This window comes from Tupaia chinensis, unplaced genomic scaffold, assembly GCF_000334495.1.
Source record: "Tupaia chinensis unplaced genomic scaffold, TupChi_1.0 Scaffold000099_1, whole genome shotgun sequence".
Classification (NCBI taxonomy): domain Eukaryota; kingdom Metazoa; phylum Chordata; class Mammalia; order Scandentia; family Tupaiidae; genus Tupaia; species Tupaia belangeri.
Window position 1 is genome coordinate 3,351,984 of NW_006159563.1, and position 15,871 is coordinate 3,367,854.

A 15,871-nucleotide genomic window follows, 5' to 3' on the forward strand; every position below is an offset into this window, starting at 1 on the left:
TAAGCTACTCACACCAGACACAGCTGCTTCTTCATGTGGCTTATTTACTCCAAAGGCCAGGTTATTAGGAACTGGGCCTCCTCACTGGCTCATGTACGTCCTCCTGAAGTTAGTGGCTACTGGCCAGCAGATTACTCTTTTTCTTTTCTTACTTACTGTCTATAACCAAGACCTCTGCTTCTGTTTTTCTCAGATCGCTGAGCTAAGATAAAAACAAACAAAAAAAGCATAATAAGAACTGTAAAATAGGAACAATAAAGTACTTATGCAAGAGGTTTGTGTAGTAAATGAGTTCATATAAATTGGTCTCTTAGAACAGTGCTGGGCATGCAGAAAGCGATGTCATAACTGTTGTTAATTGAGAGGTCCCCATTCACAGAAGAAACGGAAGACTTTACTTTGAAGGAACTTGGCTCTGGAGGATGAAAGAAACAGCCTCCACCTTGGAGGTCAAAGGGCATTGTTCTTCAGGACAAGAAAAACTTAGTCATGGTTCCATGCTGATCAAAATGATTGATAAAAATCATTGCTTAGGAGGAGGTTGCTTGTAAAAGAAAGAGATGATTTGCATCCAATCTGTACTTTAATCACTTGAAAACTGTTATTTGTCTTGGGAGGAAATTACAGAAACTCTGCTGCTGACTTCTCTCCCAAGGGTTACACTGTTGGGAAGGGTTCTAGGACGTAGGATTCAAGCCTCCTCATTCCGCACTCAGGTAACATGAGCCCAGTGAACTCGGGTGGCTCCATGGGCTTCTGGTGTTGTACAAGTTGTACTAATAAACAAAATCAGCAGCAGAGTCTTTGTCTCTACAGGATCAAAGTACTTCGTGTGCTAGAGACATTAAATTAATTAATAACAGGCACATGCTGAGGTCATTCCAGTGCAGAGATAAAATGCTGAATTGACTTTAGTTTCAGTTTGTTAGGAAGATGATACAAACGAAGGCATCAGATCTGCATGTTGGGTTCAGTTTAGAATTACAGACTTTTTTACAGTCTGCTTCGCTTTTATCATCTTTCTCACTTAACCCACACTAAAACAGATTATTTACATTTCTTTGCACAGTACAACTCTTAACCCTAATCCATTGATTTGATCTTCCCTTTGGAAATTTTACTAACATCTATGCCACCAAAAATACCACAACACTTAAAATTGATTCCTCTGAAAAAATCTAAGAGCCAGTCCTTGACTCGTAAAGTTTCTGTAGACCAAGTGGCTTGTTTCCTGGCTGTAACAGCAGCCAGATTGTAACAACAGACATAAAAGTTTAAAATCCTTTTCAAGATATTGTATGATAGAAACAAGTATTGTTAGAACATTGAGAAAGCTGAATCCAGATTATATGCTTTAAGAGGAAAAAAGAGGGAAAAAGTAAGATTTGATTTTGTAAAATAAAAGGCTTTTTGGGCCTGTCTTGTAGCACAGTGGTTAGGTGCTGTGTGGAGGAAGCTGGATTCTGCTGGCATCCCAGATTGGAAAAACGGGTAGGCACACACATACCTAGGATCCTGACAGGATGGAAAATTGGAGGGAAAAGGATCATAGCATGGCTAGGCCCAATTGGGGGTGCTTTCTCTCTCATTATCTCTCTCTTCTCTCTCTTTCTCTCATGCATGCACAGGCTTCCTGGCCTATTGTTTAAAAAGGGTTTTTTTAGAAATTGCTCCTGTATCCCTGGGTAATGTTTAGAAGCCTGGCATATAGAGTGAAAAAATCTGAAACATTTTTATTATAATTTTCTAGTAAGAACTCAGATCTTACGAGTATTATCCTGGTTGATCCTTTTGCATAGGACCAGAATAACCTCAATTTAGGTCAAAGTTTCTGACCTAAAAATGCAGATGATGACATAATCCTTTAAAAACATTCAAAGTACAAGTATTGAACTTGACCACTCAAAGCCTATGGAGAGAAGGATGTCTGTTTACTGTACTTACCCCAAGCCAGAATGCGTGCCCGAATTGCTCTCTGAACCTGGGAACACTCTGGTTTTTTTTTCATGGTTGGCAATTCCCTGTAAATAAGTATGCTTCTGTACCAGTCTGCTCTGCTATTTATCTATTACATTATATGGGTACATATCATAGACACTACTTGTACATAAATCACCTGACATAGTACCTTCCCTTGTGAGTCCCAGTGTATGCCATATAGGTTTTCACAGGAAGTGAGTGGATTTTTTTCTTCAAAGATATCCCTGAGAAAAGAAGGAGCAGCCTTGTATTTGAGTTTTTGCAATGTCTCTTATATTATAAAACCTTCTGTAAATTTTTAATTTTATAATTATTTAAAAATTATTTGAAACAGATAGTACATGCACAGAATAAAAAATTCAAAAGGTACCAAAAGGCATATAATTAAAAAGTAAATCTTCCTACCAGCTCTGTCACCCAGTTACCCAGGTCCAGCCCTCAGAGACAAGTGTTACACACACACACTCGTGTGCATACGCACACACAAACAGCACATACTTTTGATTCTTTTCATTTAACAGTATACATGATTTATTTTCATTTGACAATATATTGTAAAGATGGCTTGTATTAACTTATTTTAAACAGAAAAATTCCATCGAGTAAACAGTAGTAACCTGAAAATAAAATAATCTCAATTGACACTAGTTTGAGATGTTTATACAACATTGTCTAATAATATATACAATAAAAGAGAGAGAAGTTGAAAGGGGTTAAGATTTTATATGCCTTTCAAAGCTCACTTTAGAAAGCAATTCAATTTTGATTACAGCAGCATGGTAGACCAGATGTCTGAAAAAAAAAAAAAAACCTTATAATTTCTAGATCAGTATTTATAAATATCTTTATAAATACATCTCAACAGTCAGGAAAATGAGAGAAAATCCTGAAGTCCAGAATGGTTAGAAAGCCCCAGTGCAGCAGTGTTAGAATACACTGGAGCTGGCCTTTGCTCTAGAGGACCCTGTGGGTGCCCAAAGCCATAGAGCTTGCATTTAACAGACCTGGTAAGCTCAAGAGACAAGCCAGGGGTTTGTGGAAGGTAGAAGGTTGGATCAGGGAGCCTTACATGAAGCTGTAACCCCCAGAAAATGATACCCTCAGAGTCAACTGCAAAGATTCTACCCTTAAGAGAACTCTAGGAGAGATGCTTTTCTGTCTCAGCTTTAGCCTTAGGAAGAATGAAGATAAAATGTTTCTCTTTGAGAATTCAGTTACAAGTGCATCCTCATGCAGATCTGGTGTTAGAGTTCATATGACCTACTTGGGTAGAAACAGATAAAGTGAGCTTACCTGTAAAGTGGCACTGTGTCATTGTATCCATAGCTAATCTTCGGCAGCAACTGCCAATCCTTTGTGAAAAAATGACTTCCAACCTGGCTCTCAAGAATTTCCACAGAAGGGAACCAGCAGTTAGCATAATGGCTATGTCGCTAGACTCCCACGTAGTCGACCGCAGTTTGTGTCCCGGACCTGGTGGCGTGGAACTCACGCTGGGTGCGTGTGCGTGCGTGCCCAAGATCCCGAGTGGAGAATGGAGGAGAGGGGATTGTGGCGTGACCATCCCCCCTGGGAGGTGATTTCTCGCTTTCTGTTTCTATGTCTCTCTCTGTCTGTCTGGCAAGCGCACGCGCCCTTATAGCGAAAACCTCTCAAAAAAAAAAAAATTCTCACAAAAAAGATCCAAGCAATAAGAGATCCTAGTCAAAACTAATGAACGACAAAAATAAACATGGCACTAAGACCCACCAGTGACAAAGTCTGAATGAGATCCACAAAGACTGCAGATACCTAATATATTATGTAAAGAATATGAAATAAGAATGTTAGCATGTTTTGGGAAGTAAGAGAGTATCACAAGTATGATGCAGGTCCCAAAGATGGCTTAGAGGGCATGACAAACAAAGAGAGTATCTACAGCCAAAGAATAGAAAGGGGCCAGATAGTAGCACAGCAGCAATGCTACTAGAGCCAGTGGGAAGGCCTGGGATTTCAGGTTGGAGCCTCCTTTGTATGCCAGGTGCATGTGCATGCTCGTGATCTGGGCTAGCTAACTCTGGGTATAGGTTGCAGAATGAGCACTCTTTTGGAATGTCTCTCTCTCTCTCTTTCTCATGGAAGATGTAAATAAATAAACTTTAAAGAATATATAATCATTTAAAATTAAAACTCAACAGATGAATTAGACAGGAGCTAAGAAGGCAAACTGGAAGACAGATCTGAAGGAATTACCTATTAATAGATACGGCCAGGTAGGCAGAGAAATGGGAACTATGTAAGAGGAGTTAGGAGACAGACTGCAGTAAGAAGTCGGACAGGATCTAATCAAAGTTCCAGGAGTAGGCAAGATGTAATATTTGAAGCAAATCACACAAAGAGGGCTGGCCATATAGCACAGAGGTTAGGTGCTGTGCACAGGGAGCTGGATCCCACTTGGGCCCACTGCTGTTTGAGTCCCAGCACTCACATCTTGGAAAACATGCCAAGCACACACTCGTGTGTGTGTGTGTCTGTGTATGCCCTAAATCCTGATGGGATGGAGAAATGGAGAAAAAAAAGAATTGCAGCATAAGCATGCTCCATTAAAGGAGTGGGGAGATGCTTGCTTTCTCTCTTTCTCTAGCAGGTACATGTGCCTTTTAGCAATAATTTTAAAAATGAAGCAGAGAATCATCACTAAGAGGTAACAAGAATGTTCAATATAGAGATGCAAACATGTTGTACTTTATTAATAATCAGAGAAATAAATGTGGGACCAGCAGATGGCATCAGGGTTATGTTTCTGGGCTCCCACATAGTCGACTGAGGTTCAAGTCCCTGACCCGGCAGCTTAAAACTCACTCCAGGTGTGTGTGTATATGTGCCCAAAAGCCCAAGGAGAGAATGGAGGAGAAGGGATTATGGCATGGCCATCCCCCTGGAAGGTGATTTCTCGGTTTCTTTCTTTCTGTCTCTTTAGCAAATGCACACGCCCTGTAGCAAAAACTTCTCTAAAAAAAAAAAAAAAAGAATAGAAAAGAAAAGAGAAAAGAAAAGAAAGATTTGGAAATTATACCAACATCAGAAACTATTTCATATCCACTGAACTGGAAAAATAAATTGAGCAACTAGTCATACTGTTTAAGTAAAAATGGGGAGCAGTGGGGATTTTCATAAGCAGCAGACAGCAGTGTAAGGTAGAACAACCAATTTGTTACCTAAAATATTCTCTTAGAGTAAGGGCTTGGAATATGAAGTACGTCAGCAAAGTTCGTTCATGCATTCATTGATTCATTTAACACATTCCGTATTGAGCACTTATGTCCAGGAATTATATTAGCTTAAAAAAGTCGTAGATTCTGCCTCTACGAGCTCTGGAGCTAGTGGATCAGATAATAAACAATTGCACGAACATAAAACTGTTTTTTTATATATATTTTTAGAATTATTTATTTAGTTTTATTTACTCATTCATTTATTTCAATTTGAACAGAGACACAGAGAGAGAGAGAGAAAGAGAGGGAAAGTGAGAAAACAAGCCACCAGGTCCGGGACTCGAACCGTGGTAGGCCATGTGGGAGTGTCCAGCACCTTAACTACCATGCCACCTGCTGGTCCCGGACATAAAACTGTTTTCACAAAAGGAAGGTGTATACAGGACCTCAGAGTAGTGGGCTTAGCTGTGATGTCAGGGAAGGCTCTCCTGAAGAAGTGGCTAAGATGGGCTGTGACAAACTGCAAGTCGGGAGAGGAGTGAAGAGGAAGAGAGTGGTGGTGTTGGCTGGGGGATTGCTGTGGAGAGAGAGGAGATGCGCAAATGCCCCTGACATTAATGACAAACACTTTCCTGGAGGAACTGAAAGACCAGTGTGGCTGGAGCAAGGGAGAAAGTGAGCAAGCAAGAATAGGCGGGGGAGGGACCAGCAGTTAGAGTAATGGCTATGTCACTGGACTCCCACGTAGTCAACCGTGGTTCGCATCCCAGACCCGGTGGCTTAAAACACTCCAGGCGCTTGTGCGTGCGTGCCCAAGATCCCGAGAGGAGAATGGAGGAGAAGGGATTGTGGCGTGGCCATCCCCCCGGGGGGTGATTTCTCACCTTCTGTCTCTCTGTCTCTCTCTGTCTGGCAAGCGCACGCGCCCTATAGCAAAAACCTCTAAAAAAAAAAAAAAAAAGCTAAAAGAATAGGTGGGGAAGTGAAGTGGATGAATTCATGGCAATCAGACCTGCTGGTGCAGGAGAGGAAGGCAGACCAGACCATGATGAAGGGCTTAGAGGGAAGGACTAGGGGTTTTATATTAGAATTACGTGAAGTTACTAACAAGTTTTAAACCAGGCACTACAATGATTGATGGAGACATGAGAAAAAATCCAAGCAAAAGAGCATCAATTAATTATAAATCTAAAAATTCCATTAGGAAATAGTTAAAAGTTCTCTTACCACATTTCCTGACCACCTAATATGACTTCACAAAGAGCCCGTTTCCTGTTACAGCAGCCAGGTGTACTTCGCTCTGCTGTCGCCAGCTCGGCTGTGCATCTCAGTACAACCAGGAGGGTCTCCCTGCCTTGTAACCCACCCCCAATTCTCCAACAGTGACAGCAACACGAGGTTTCAGCTGGCTGGTGATTTCTTGGTGAGGCAGGAAGCATAATGGAATCCACGTTACTGCCTTGTAGCCAGAGTAAATGACTTCTCCACTGTTGAGGGTAGACACCAATTTGTCAGTAAATGAAGCAGATATGATACAAGAAAAGAAGTAGATGAACCTCAGGAAGTACAGTGTATTGTGTCTCTTCTGTTCCTGTTTTCATTGTAAGAGTTGCTGCAGGAGGCCACATCTCCACTTCGAAGTTTATGGTGTTCCAGACAGCTCAGTGTCTGCAGTCCTTCAAAACTCTACTCCTTTATTTTCAACAACTTTATTGGAACGTAACTGACATACGATGAATGGCCTGTATTTAAAGCATAGTATCTAATAAGTTTGACATGAGTCTACACCTGGGGAATCAGCACCACCATTGAGATCGTAATTTAACCCTCATCTCCTGAGTTTCTACCCCTTCTGGTCCTGATCTACCCTTCTCCCACCCCAAACTCTTCAAGTTTACATGTAACCATTTTTTTTGTTTTGTTTTCAGTTTGTTTATTTATTTCTCCTATATGGGGGAGAGGAGGTACTCTGTTCGCCTTAAAAGGTAAACTGAGTCAAAATCTGTAAAGCAAAAGTTTAAGTGGGCATAAGCACGAAGACTGCAGTGGCATTGTAGCCTGTATAAACCCTGAAAATGCTCACCAAAGTCTTAAAATCCTCAGACAGGCTTCAAAGGCAAAGACCACAAGTCGGAGTGGGAGAAAATTACACTATTGGTTTTGGGATAATTACCCTCAGCTACCAAGATCGATAAGAAGAGTGGAGTCGGTCCAAGTCTGGACAGGCAGTCCCTCTGCAAATGTCCTTGATGAAGTCGTCAGGTCAGAGTGGTCTTTGTGCAATGTGCGGTCTGGCAGAATCTCATTCCCAGGCATACCCACCTGAGAAAACACCTCCTGGTCTTCCCAGCTCGGTTAAGTCAGGGCTGACACAAAGGATTACAATTTGATTCTGATAAACTCATAACCCCCAACAGAGCCTCCATGCTGCAACCCTTCCCCAGTCTCAACCAGCCAGGATCGCGGGCACGCGAGCACACCCAGCACGTACAGGCAGACCTACTGTGCGAACCTGCGAGCTTCCCACGTGGCTTCAGTATCACTAAGCATTGCGTTCCTGCTGCATCACCGCAGCTGACCAGTAACCATTCTTTTAATCGAAATTCCAGTGGCCTTAGTAGACAGATTGGAATACAATTCCTAATAGCCCCTTTCTGATCTGTACCTTAACCCAATTCAGTCAGCCAGCTATTTTTAAAATATTCACCATTTAGATGAAAGCTCCTCTGTAGAGCCTGTTTACTTCATCAGTTGTAAGTTTTTGAGAGTCATTTAATTTTTCTAACAATCCCAGCGTTGAGTGTGCTGTTGGGAAGGAAAAGCCATAGCCCCAGGTCTCACGGTTGAACCCCACCTGCTCCTGCAAAACTAATGTTTCCATCTGCCTTTCAGATCCCGTTTGTGATGAAGAGGAAGGAACAGTCTCTACAAGGGGCACCGCTGTCCAGAGCATTGAACTCGTCCTCCCACCTCATGCAAACCATCATGGAAATACCTTTGGTGGCCAGATCATGGCTTGGATGGAGACAGTGGCCACTATTTCAGCCAGGTTCTTGGTTTTCATCTTTGGCATGTGATTGTGGGAGAAGTGGGAGGAAATAGAAAGGGTCTGAGACCTAACTATGGTCTGGTCCAGGAGCCACAGAAAGGACAGAGGCCTAAATCTAAGTGGAAAAACAAAACTAGAAATAATTGACTTACTTGCCTTAGGATTAACCTTCCCTTTTGTTTAAAGATGCATGGTTAAATTTCTTGGCTCAGGGGCCAGCAGGCGGCATGGTGGTTAAGGCAGCTGGAATCCCACATGGCCAACCATGGTTCGAGTCCTGGACCTGGCAGCTTGCTTTCTCACTTTCCTTCTCTCTCTTTGTCTCTCTCTGGTCAAATTCAAAATAAAATAAAGTAAAATAAAATAAATGAATAAAAATTTTTTAAAAAAAATTCTTGGTTCAGGAATAAAAATGAAATGATAGTTTTCAGGCTTTATTTTAAAATATGAACATTGATCCTGTGACCTTGCTACTTGTTGTGACAATAGTTTTTGGCAAAGAAGGCACAGAATAAAAATAGAAGACAGCATTTAGACTCAAAAATAGTCTCGTTGTAAGCCTTTTAAAAGACAATTTACAATTAGATCTGACCTTTGAAGGTGCTGGCTAAAATCATTATAGCCAAAGAATTAACTGAAAAAGAAAGAAGAGAAAGAGGGGAATACTTGGAAGAATATGTTAAATGAACTCACATGCAAAATGGTTATTTTATTCTTTCTTACTGGAACCATGTAGGTAATTGGATAGCTTTAAGGAACACCATGTACTCTTAAAATGCATTTGAATAGGATCTCCTTCTGACAATTTTTGTAATTGCCAAAAATTGTTAAGGTTTTATTTCCCTCAATAAAAAATATTATTAATATGTCTATAATTATGACTATAGTTAGAAACTTGAGGTTATCCTTTCTATAAATTATGCACAAATAAGACAGCTTGTTTTTTAAAGAACGTTGTCATTTTTAATGACAGCAAAGCGTTTGAACATTTTCTATTATGTAAAGGCTAACAATATAATGAACTATGGCATAGTCTTTCGCTTAGTGTTGGCGCCATTCTTTAGTGTAATTGAATAACAGTAGGAATAGAAAATGTAGAAAATTATGGAAGTAACTTTCTAAAATGTACTATTCTTTGTAATTATTTCAAAACTTCATACACATAAAAATTGTAAAATGGAGCTTCTCAGGCTTTGTGCAGTGATCCCGGTTAACTCTTCTGTGGGCAGAGACTTGTCTGTTGACCTGTGTGGGCATTTGGTCACCTGAGAGACTGAGGAAGGGGTGTCCATGGCACCAGGTGGCACTTGCCTTCCCTTGCATCCTGGTGCCAGCTGGAAGATACAGCTTCCTGGGACTATAGTCATGAGCTGTGAGGATGAATAACAACCTCAACTTAGAACAAAAGCCATTGGGTTTTGTTTTGTTTTGTTTTGTTTTCTTTTGTTTTTTGGCGTGCCTTCCCTAGGGAGTGAGACAATAGCAAACATCTTGGTAAAGACCCTGTTGCTCACAGACATGGTATTTTCCTAGATATTTGCAGGTATTATACAGAACCATTCTCAACACACAATATCCAGTTACTTATTTTACTCGAGGTAAAAGGGATATTTATTTAGAAAACAGGTTGAATACTTTTCCGTCACATCCGTTCAACAAATCAGTAGTTGATGAAAACATTTTGGAAGATGATAGCTTTCTTCTCTTTCCTTCCCTTTATTTCTTCAGCCGCCTGTGTTGGGCACATCCCTTTCTGAAGTCTGTGGACATGTTCAAGTTTCGGGGACCATCTACAGTTGGGGACCGTCTTGTCTTCAATGCCATTGTCAACAATACATTTCAGACCTGGTAAAGTGTGCTGTTAGGCTGTTAAAAAAAAGCTTAATCATATATATATATTATATATTATATATATGTTTTCAAATATATATATATATGTTTGTATATATATAACTTTTTTTGGAGAGTTGTTTTGCTATAGAGTATGTGCACTCACCAGAAAAACAGAGAGACAGAAAGTGAGAAATCACCCCCCCCAGGGGGGATGGTCACACCGTAATCCCTTCTCCATTCTCCTCTTGGGATCTTGGGCATGCACACACACGCACCTGGTGTGAGTTTAAACCACCGGGTCCGGGACTTGAACCACAGTTGACTACATGGGAATCCAGTGACATAGACATTATGCCAACTGCTGGTCCCTATAATTTATTTTTTTAATTTGCCAGAGGGTGTATGTACTCACCAGAAAGAGATATAGAAGGAAAGTGAGAAAGTACCCCCCGGTGGTTCATGGTCATGTCACAATCTCTTCTCCGTTTTTCCCTCCTTTTGAGATTTTGGGCATGCGCACACCATGCTGCCATGCTTTTCGAGCCACCAGATCTGGTACTGAATCTGTGCAGTTAGCTGTGTGGAATCCAGCCACATTAATCACCATGTCTCCAGCTGGCCACACATATATGATTTTTAATTTTTATTTCAATCTGAGGGTAAGTGTAGGGACTACAGTACTTGAAAATAACCAAGTTCCTTCTAACTGTTTAAAACAACATTTAATCTTCAAAAATCCATGGACATAAATTTGAACCCTCCATTCTGCTTAGGGTCTCCTCATGCCATGTAAATTATGATGGTTGATTTTTGTCTCATGAGGTTGGTTGCATGTCCCAGTTGGCCCAAGGTCCTGTTACTTGCCACCATGAAGTCTAAACCACATTGTGATTATTTTAATTATTCTTCATACAGAATAAAATGATTTAATGATTTAGTGCTTTTTTCTTTTAAAAGTAAAAAAGAAAAAAGATTCTATTTCCTGTCTATTTTCAGTGTTTGATTCTTTTTAATTACAGAACTATTGATTTTAGGGAAGAAAATATGACTTTGGCACAATTTAATCCCTCCCCCTTTAACAAAATATATTCATGAATGTACATAAAGCTCCAAGTGGCCTTTATCTCACTTGGAAGTGGAAACGCTCTCAGAGGCTTGTACAAACTGATCCATTGACTGGAAAATGGATTTTAATAACTGCAAAGATTTGCTAATGACAAAGAAGAGAGACTAGAAGTCTCCTTCTCCTGCTGCCTGGTGGGGTAGTGGTGGGTGGGCAGGGGAGGCCTACTGAGCCTTGGCTCTCTGCCCACGGCCCGCATCTCCCCTGCAGTGTCGAAGTTGGAGTGCGTGTGGAGGCCTTTGACTGCCAGGAATGGTCCAAGGGACGAGGCCGTCACATCAACAGTGCTTTCCTGATTTATAATGCCGTCGATGATAAGGGAGAACTCATCACGTTTCCCAGAATCAAACCCATTTCAAAGGTCAGTCATTATTAAAGAAGGTCCAGTGATTAGACCTGTCAGTAAAAAGCTCTATCCAGCATCTCCTCCCACCAGCAACACCCTCTACAGCTATTTCGCTATTTCCCTTTCATTTTGTTTTCTGTGTGACAAGTAAAAAAAAAAAAATTTTGTTTACTTTTCCCAAATCACTTTAATCATTTACTGAAATGATGGCAGTCCTAAAGGCCTCATCTCTATCAGCCCCATGATGCTGTGGGTGGCGGACCACCGTGCACACTCCTTTCTGAATCTCTTCTCTTCCTCACATCCGGTTCTCTACCCTGTGCTACATTTATTGGAACCTTGTCCTTCCCTTATCCTGGAATTGCTCTATTACCAACGTTCAAACTCTGTAGTGAGACCAATGTATAAATCTGGTGTCGGAAATGATCCTAATCTCTTTACGAAAGGAAAGAAATAGTGGTAAAGGTGGCACTATCCCTGCCACTGCTCTTCGTGGATTCAACACAGAGGCTCTGATTGATGAAGAGTTCACACAGAGGCTCCAGATCCCAGCTAGCCTTTTCGCCTGCCTTAGGAGAAGGATGCTTAAAGATGCAGCACTAAAATATTAGACGTTTATTGACTTTCCTTTCTTGTTAAAGGATGAATATAGACGCTATTGGGGAGCTGTTGCACGCAAGAGAATTCGCTTAGGCAGGTAAGAGACCTTGGGTGTGAGGAGTTTATGGACTCTTCTCTTACCCAACGCACTGTATAATGAAGAGCCCTCTCTGGGTCGCTTTTCATATAATGTAACAAGAGAAGGTCTGACATTTCCTGACTCTGAAAGATGACTAATGACTTATGAAAATGGTTGCTCCTATTGGTCTACCAGTAAAAGCAGCTTTAAAAATTTATTTCAGTTCAAGAAAATATCATGGTTATTGTTGCGTGCTAAATTCAGGGAAGAAAACTGACATTTCACGTTTTTCTTTCCAGAAAATATGTTATTTCCCACAAAGAAGAGGTTCCACTTCTCATACACTGGGATATAAGCAAGCAGGTGACACTTCTGTGATTTGGAACTCTTTGTATATAATTAACATAATTACAACAGAAAAACCTGTATTTAACCGATTCTGGTTGTGCTCTCCTGGTTAGATGAAAAGGCAAATTATAGCAACTAGTCATGTCAAAATGAAGCAAAAGCAAGCTCTGAGGGATTGCTCAGCAGCCACGTGCTCAGTGTCTTGTTAGACTTCTGTGTCCAGTTCTTGAACCAGGAACTCAGGGCGCCCTGACACTCGATGGATGTGCACAGCCTGGTACATTGACGGCTGGTATCTTACCATGATTTGTGCTGAATGACAGGCCCACTGGCTTGTTTTTAGGAAAAAGCAACAAAGTATTAGGTCATCGGGAAAGTCAGGATGCATATTTGCATAAAACATAGAAAAATACATCTTGACTTTCCCAACAGCCCAATAGAAGCTATTTGAACGTCATAGAAATAAAACAATCAAGGGAAATCCAAGTTTACTCATTAGACATTGACCATAAATCATGCCCGAGGATACTCTGTCTGGTCAGGACACCAGTTAAAAAATGCTGCTTGAGTTAGCCCATGGTGTGGTAATTATGGCAGCCAGATCCCACCAAAATCTGAAGAGGAGGGGGAAATGGAGAAAGAGGGATGCTTCTCTCCTGGGGGATGCTTTCTCACTCCCCTCCTCTCTCTGTTTCTTTCTGGTGAGTGCACGTGCCTTCTGGCAAAATTAAGAAAGAGAAATGATGCGCACTTTCTAAGCCAAGGTTTACCTGATCTGAATTCCAAAGGTAATTAGAAACCACAGAATTTCCCCATTATATACTTAGATGTTGGTTGTGCTGAGTTATAAGCTCAACATTGTCACTTTGGTTTGGCATATACTTCCTCTAACAGTGCCTATTTTCTAAGCAGAAAAGATTTGAATACGTATCTATACATTAAACACACAACTTTAAAAACATGTCTTTTAGGCATCCCTGAGTAATGGCAACGTGGAGGCTCTCAAAAAGTTGGCGGCCAAAAAGGGTTGGGAGGTGACCAGCGCTGTGGAAAAGGTAGGAGGTGGTGCCAGCAGGTGGCATGGTAGCTGAGGTGCTAGACTCGCACGTGGCCAACTGTGGTTCAAGTCCCAGACCCAGAGACTTGAAACTCATACTGGGGGTGTGTGCATGTGTACACAAAATCCCAAGAGGAGAATGTAGGAGAAGGCAGTCCCCGTAGGGAGTGATTTCTCACTTTATCTCTTTATCCCTCTGGTGAGCATATGTGCCCTTTAGCAAAAATCTCTCTAAACATAGAAAAGGTAGGAGGTGGCCAGGTATTTGCCCAACCATTTTCCATTGCAGATGAAAGTTGTCATGGTGGCAGTGGGGTGAGGGTTCTGCTATGTCTACTGCTGCTTTTAAGAAGATAAAAAACTATTTGCGGGAACTGTTTCTAAGATGCAAGCATCTTTCAACCCTGTCTCTTCAGGGTTGAGATGCCGCGCCGATATTCCTGTCTCTGAGCTCAGGTTCTCACATCACATCTCTCCTACTTCTCCATCTACCCGAATCTGACCTGGCCTTCAAGACGCAAGACAGATGCTTCTCCATAAAGCCACTATCAGCCCCAACTTAATGAACTTCTCCCTCTAGCAACTCCTTTAGTCATGAGTTTTCTACTAGTAATTGTCAGCTAATTATGCCCTGTCTTGAGTCATTTTTTTCCACATCTACCTCAAACTGATATTTAAGCCTTACATAGAAATTTAACTTTTTATGTTAGTCTTTTTTTTCTCTCATGAGATCCTAAACTTCTTTAGAAAGAAGGCTTGTCTCGACTTTTTCATATTTCTCTTAGCATTGGGATTTTAATTTGACCTAATTTCAGAGGCTTTAGGAGACCCTATGAAGCTGATGCACACACTGACTCTCCTGTAAGTTTTCTGCGGGCCATCGGTTGCCACTACATGCCAGACCCTAGGACTGTCTGTGTTCTACAGATGCTCAGTAATGGCGGCTCATTGGCTGAGTTCACAGTTCTGTGTGCACCGGTCTTCACCGTCAGTGAAGTGGTAGCCTCTAGAACATCATTATTGTAGGTCCTGATTCTCCCGGAGCGGTCCTGGTTTACACTGCCGCCCTACTCTAATTACTGACAGTGCCTCCATGTTCTAGTTTGCAGGATAAATTATAGAGTCACTTCATCCTGAAACCTAAGTGTATTCAGAAGCTGCTTCACTGATTCTCGTCAGCTCCGACTTGGTCCTCCTCTGGTGTCTTGGTTTTTGTTGTCGTCTATGTTCCCATCCTCATTGTTGAATCCTCTCCTTTCCTTTCTTACCCCAGTCATATTTCCCTCTTCGCTTGGTTCAGTGATGTAGAAACATAGGTTTAACACATCAAACTGTTTGTTTCTCTTCATTTCCCATAAGAGGAATGAAATCAACCCCTAAGAGATGCTTCAATGCTTTATTTTCATTTACTAATATGAAATCTGCTTCTTACACCCTTACTGGTATCTGAGCACAGTGGAGAGAACAAATGTATGTCCAAAAGGAAGCAAAAGTACATATTTGGTGAAGCTCTATATTAAACTTCCCTTTTTTAGGAGGTTGTGGCCAGAAATAAACCCAAACCAATAAATTTGCTAGTGTGTATAGGGAAGCCATCAAATGATTAATTCTTTTTTTTTTAATTTTTAAAATTTTTATTATCATCATAATCTTGTTTATATTACATTGGATTACACATAACTTTACAGTGTATTACATTGCTTTTTCAAAAGGGAATGCCATGCATGTCAGTCAATACAGAGACGTCTCGGTAATCTCCCTGCTTCAACATTCAATATCTTTTTTATGATTTTCCCAATTATTATTACTATTATTCTAATTTTTTTTCAATTTATTTATTTGCATTCATTCACTGTACATCATTACAGCATATAAAATGAGATTTTCCATCCAGAGTACACTGTATATTGTCTCAATCAAGCACATCAACAAACATGTTATTGTCAGCAAATGACCTTCCATTTCTTGTTTTCTGTATGTTTTGCTTTTTTTCCCCCCATCCTTGGTTCCCTATCTCTTACCCTCTGCCACCTCCTGCTCTCCTCCCACACTGTCTCTGGTATCTATGGTTTGCTTTCTATACCGTTACCCCCACATTTTATTGAATCACCAAAGACCCTAATCAATCCAAATACCCTCATAGCAAACACAGGTGACACACACATTTCCATGAACACAAGTCTAACTTTACGCATCCTATAAAGTAGCACCTAACTGGGGCTACATGTCCTACTGCAGTCATTGAATAGATATATATTTTTT

General features: G+C 40.9%; 1 protein-coding gene across 3 annotated transcripts in view; it reads left to right on the plus strand.

Moving 5' to 3' along the window:
• The window catches only part of ACOT12 (acyl-CoA thioesterase 12), a 57,876-nt gene that overhangs the window by 26,377 nt on the left and 15,628 nt on the right, over nt 1-15,871 (plus strand). For all 3 annotated transcript variants that reach the window (XM_027769951.1, XM_014585918.2, XM_027769952.1), the window contains 6 exons: nt 8,067-8,223; nt 9,952-10,071; nt 11,390-11,540; nt 12,167-12,222; nt 12,504-12,567; nt 13,524-13,607. In XM_027769951.1, the coding sequence (XP_027625752.1) occupies nt 8,067-8,223; nt 9,952-10,071; nt 11,390-11,540; nt 12,167-12,222; nt 12,504-12,567; nt 13,524-13,607 (632 nt within the window). The remainder of the gene's footprint in view (nt 1-8,066; nt 8,224-9,951; nt 10,072-11,389; nt 11,541-12,166; nt 12,223-12,503; nt 12,568-13,523; nt 13,608-15,871) is intronic.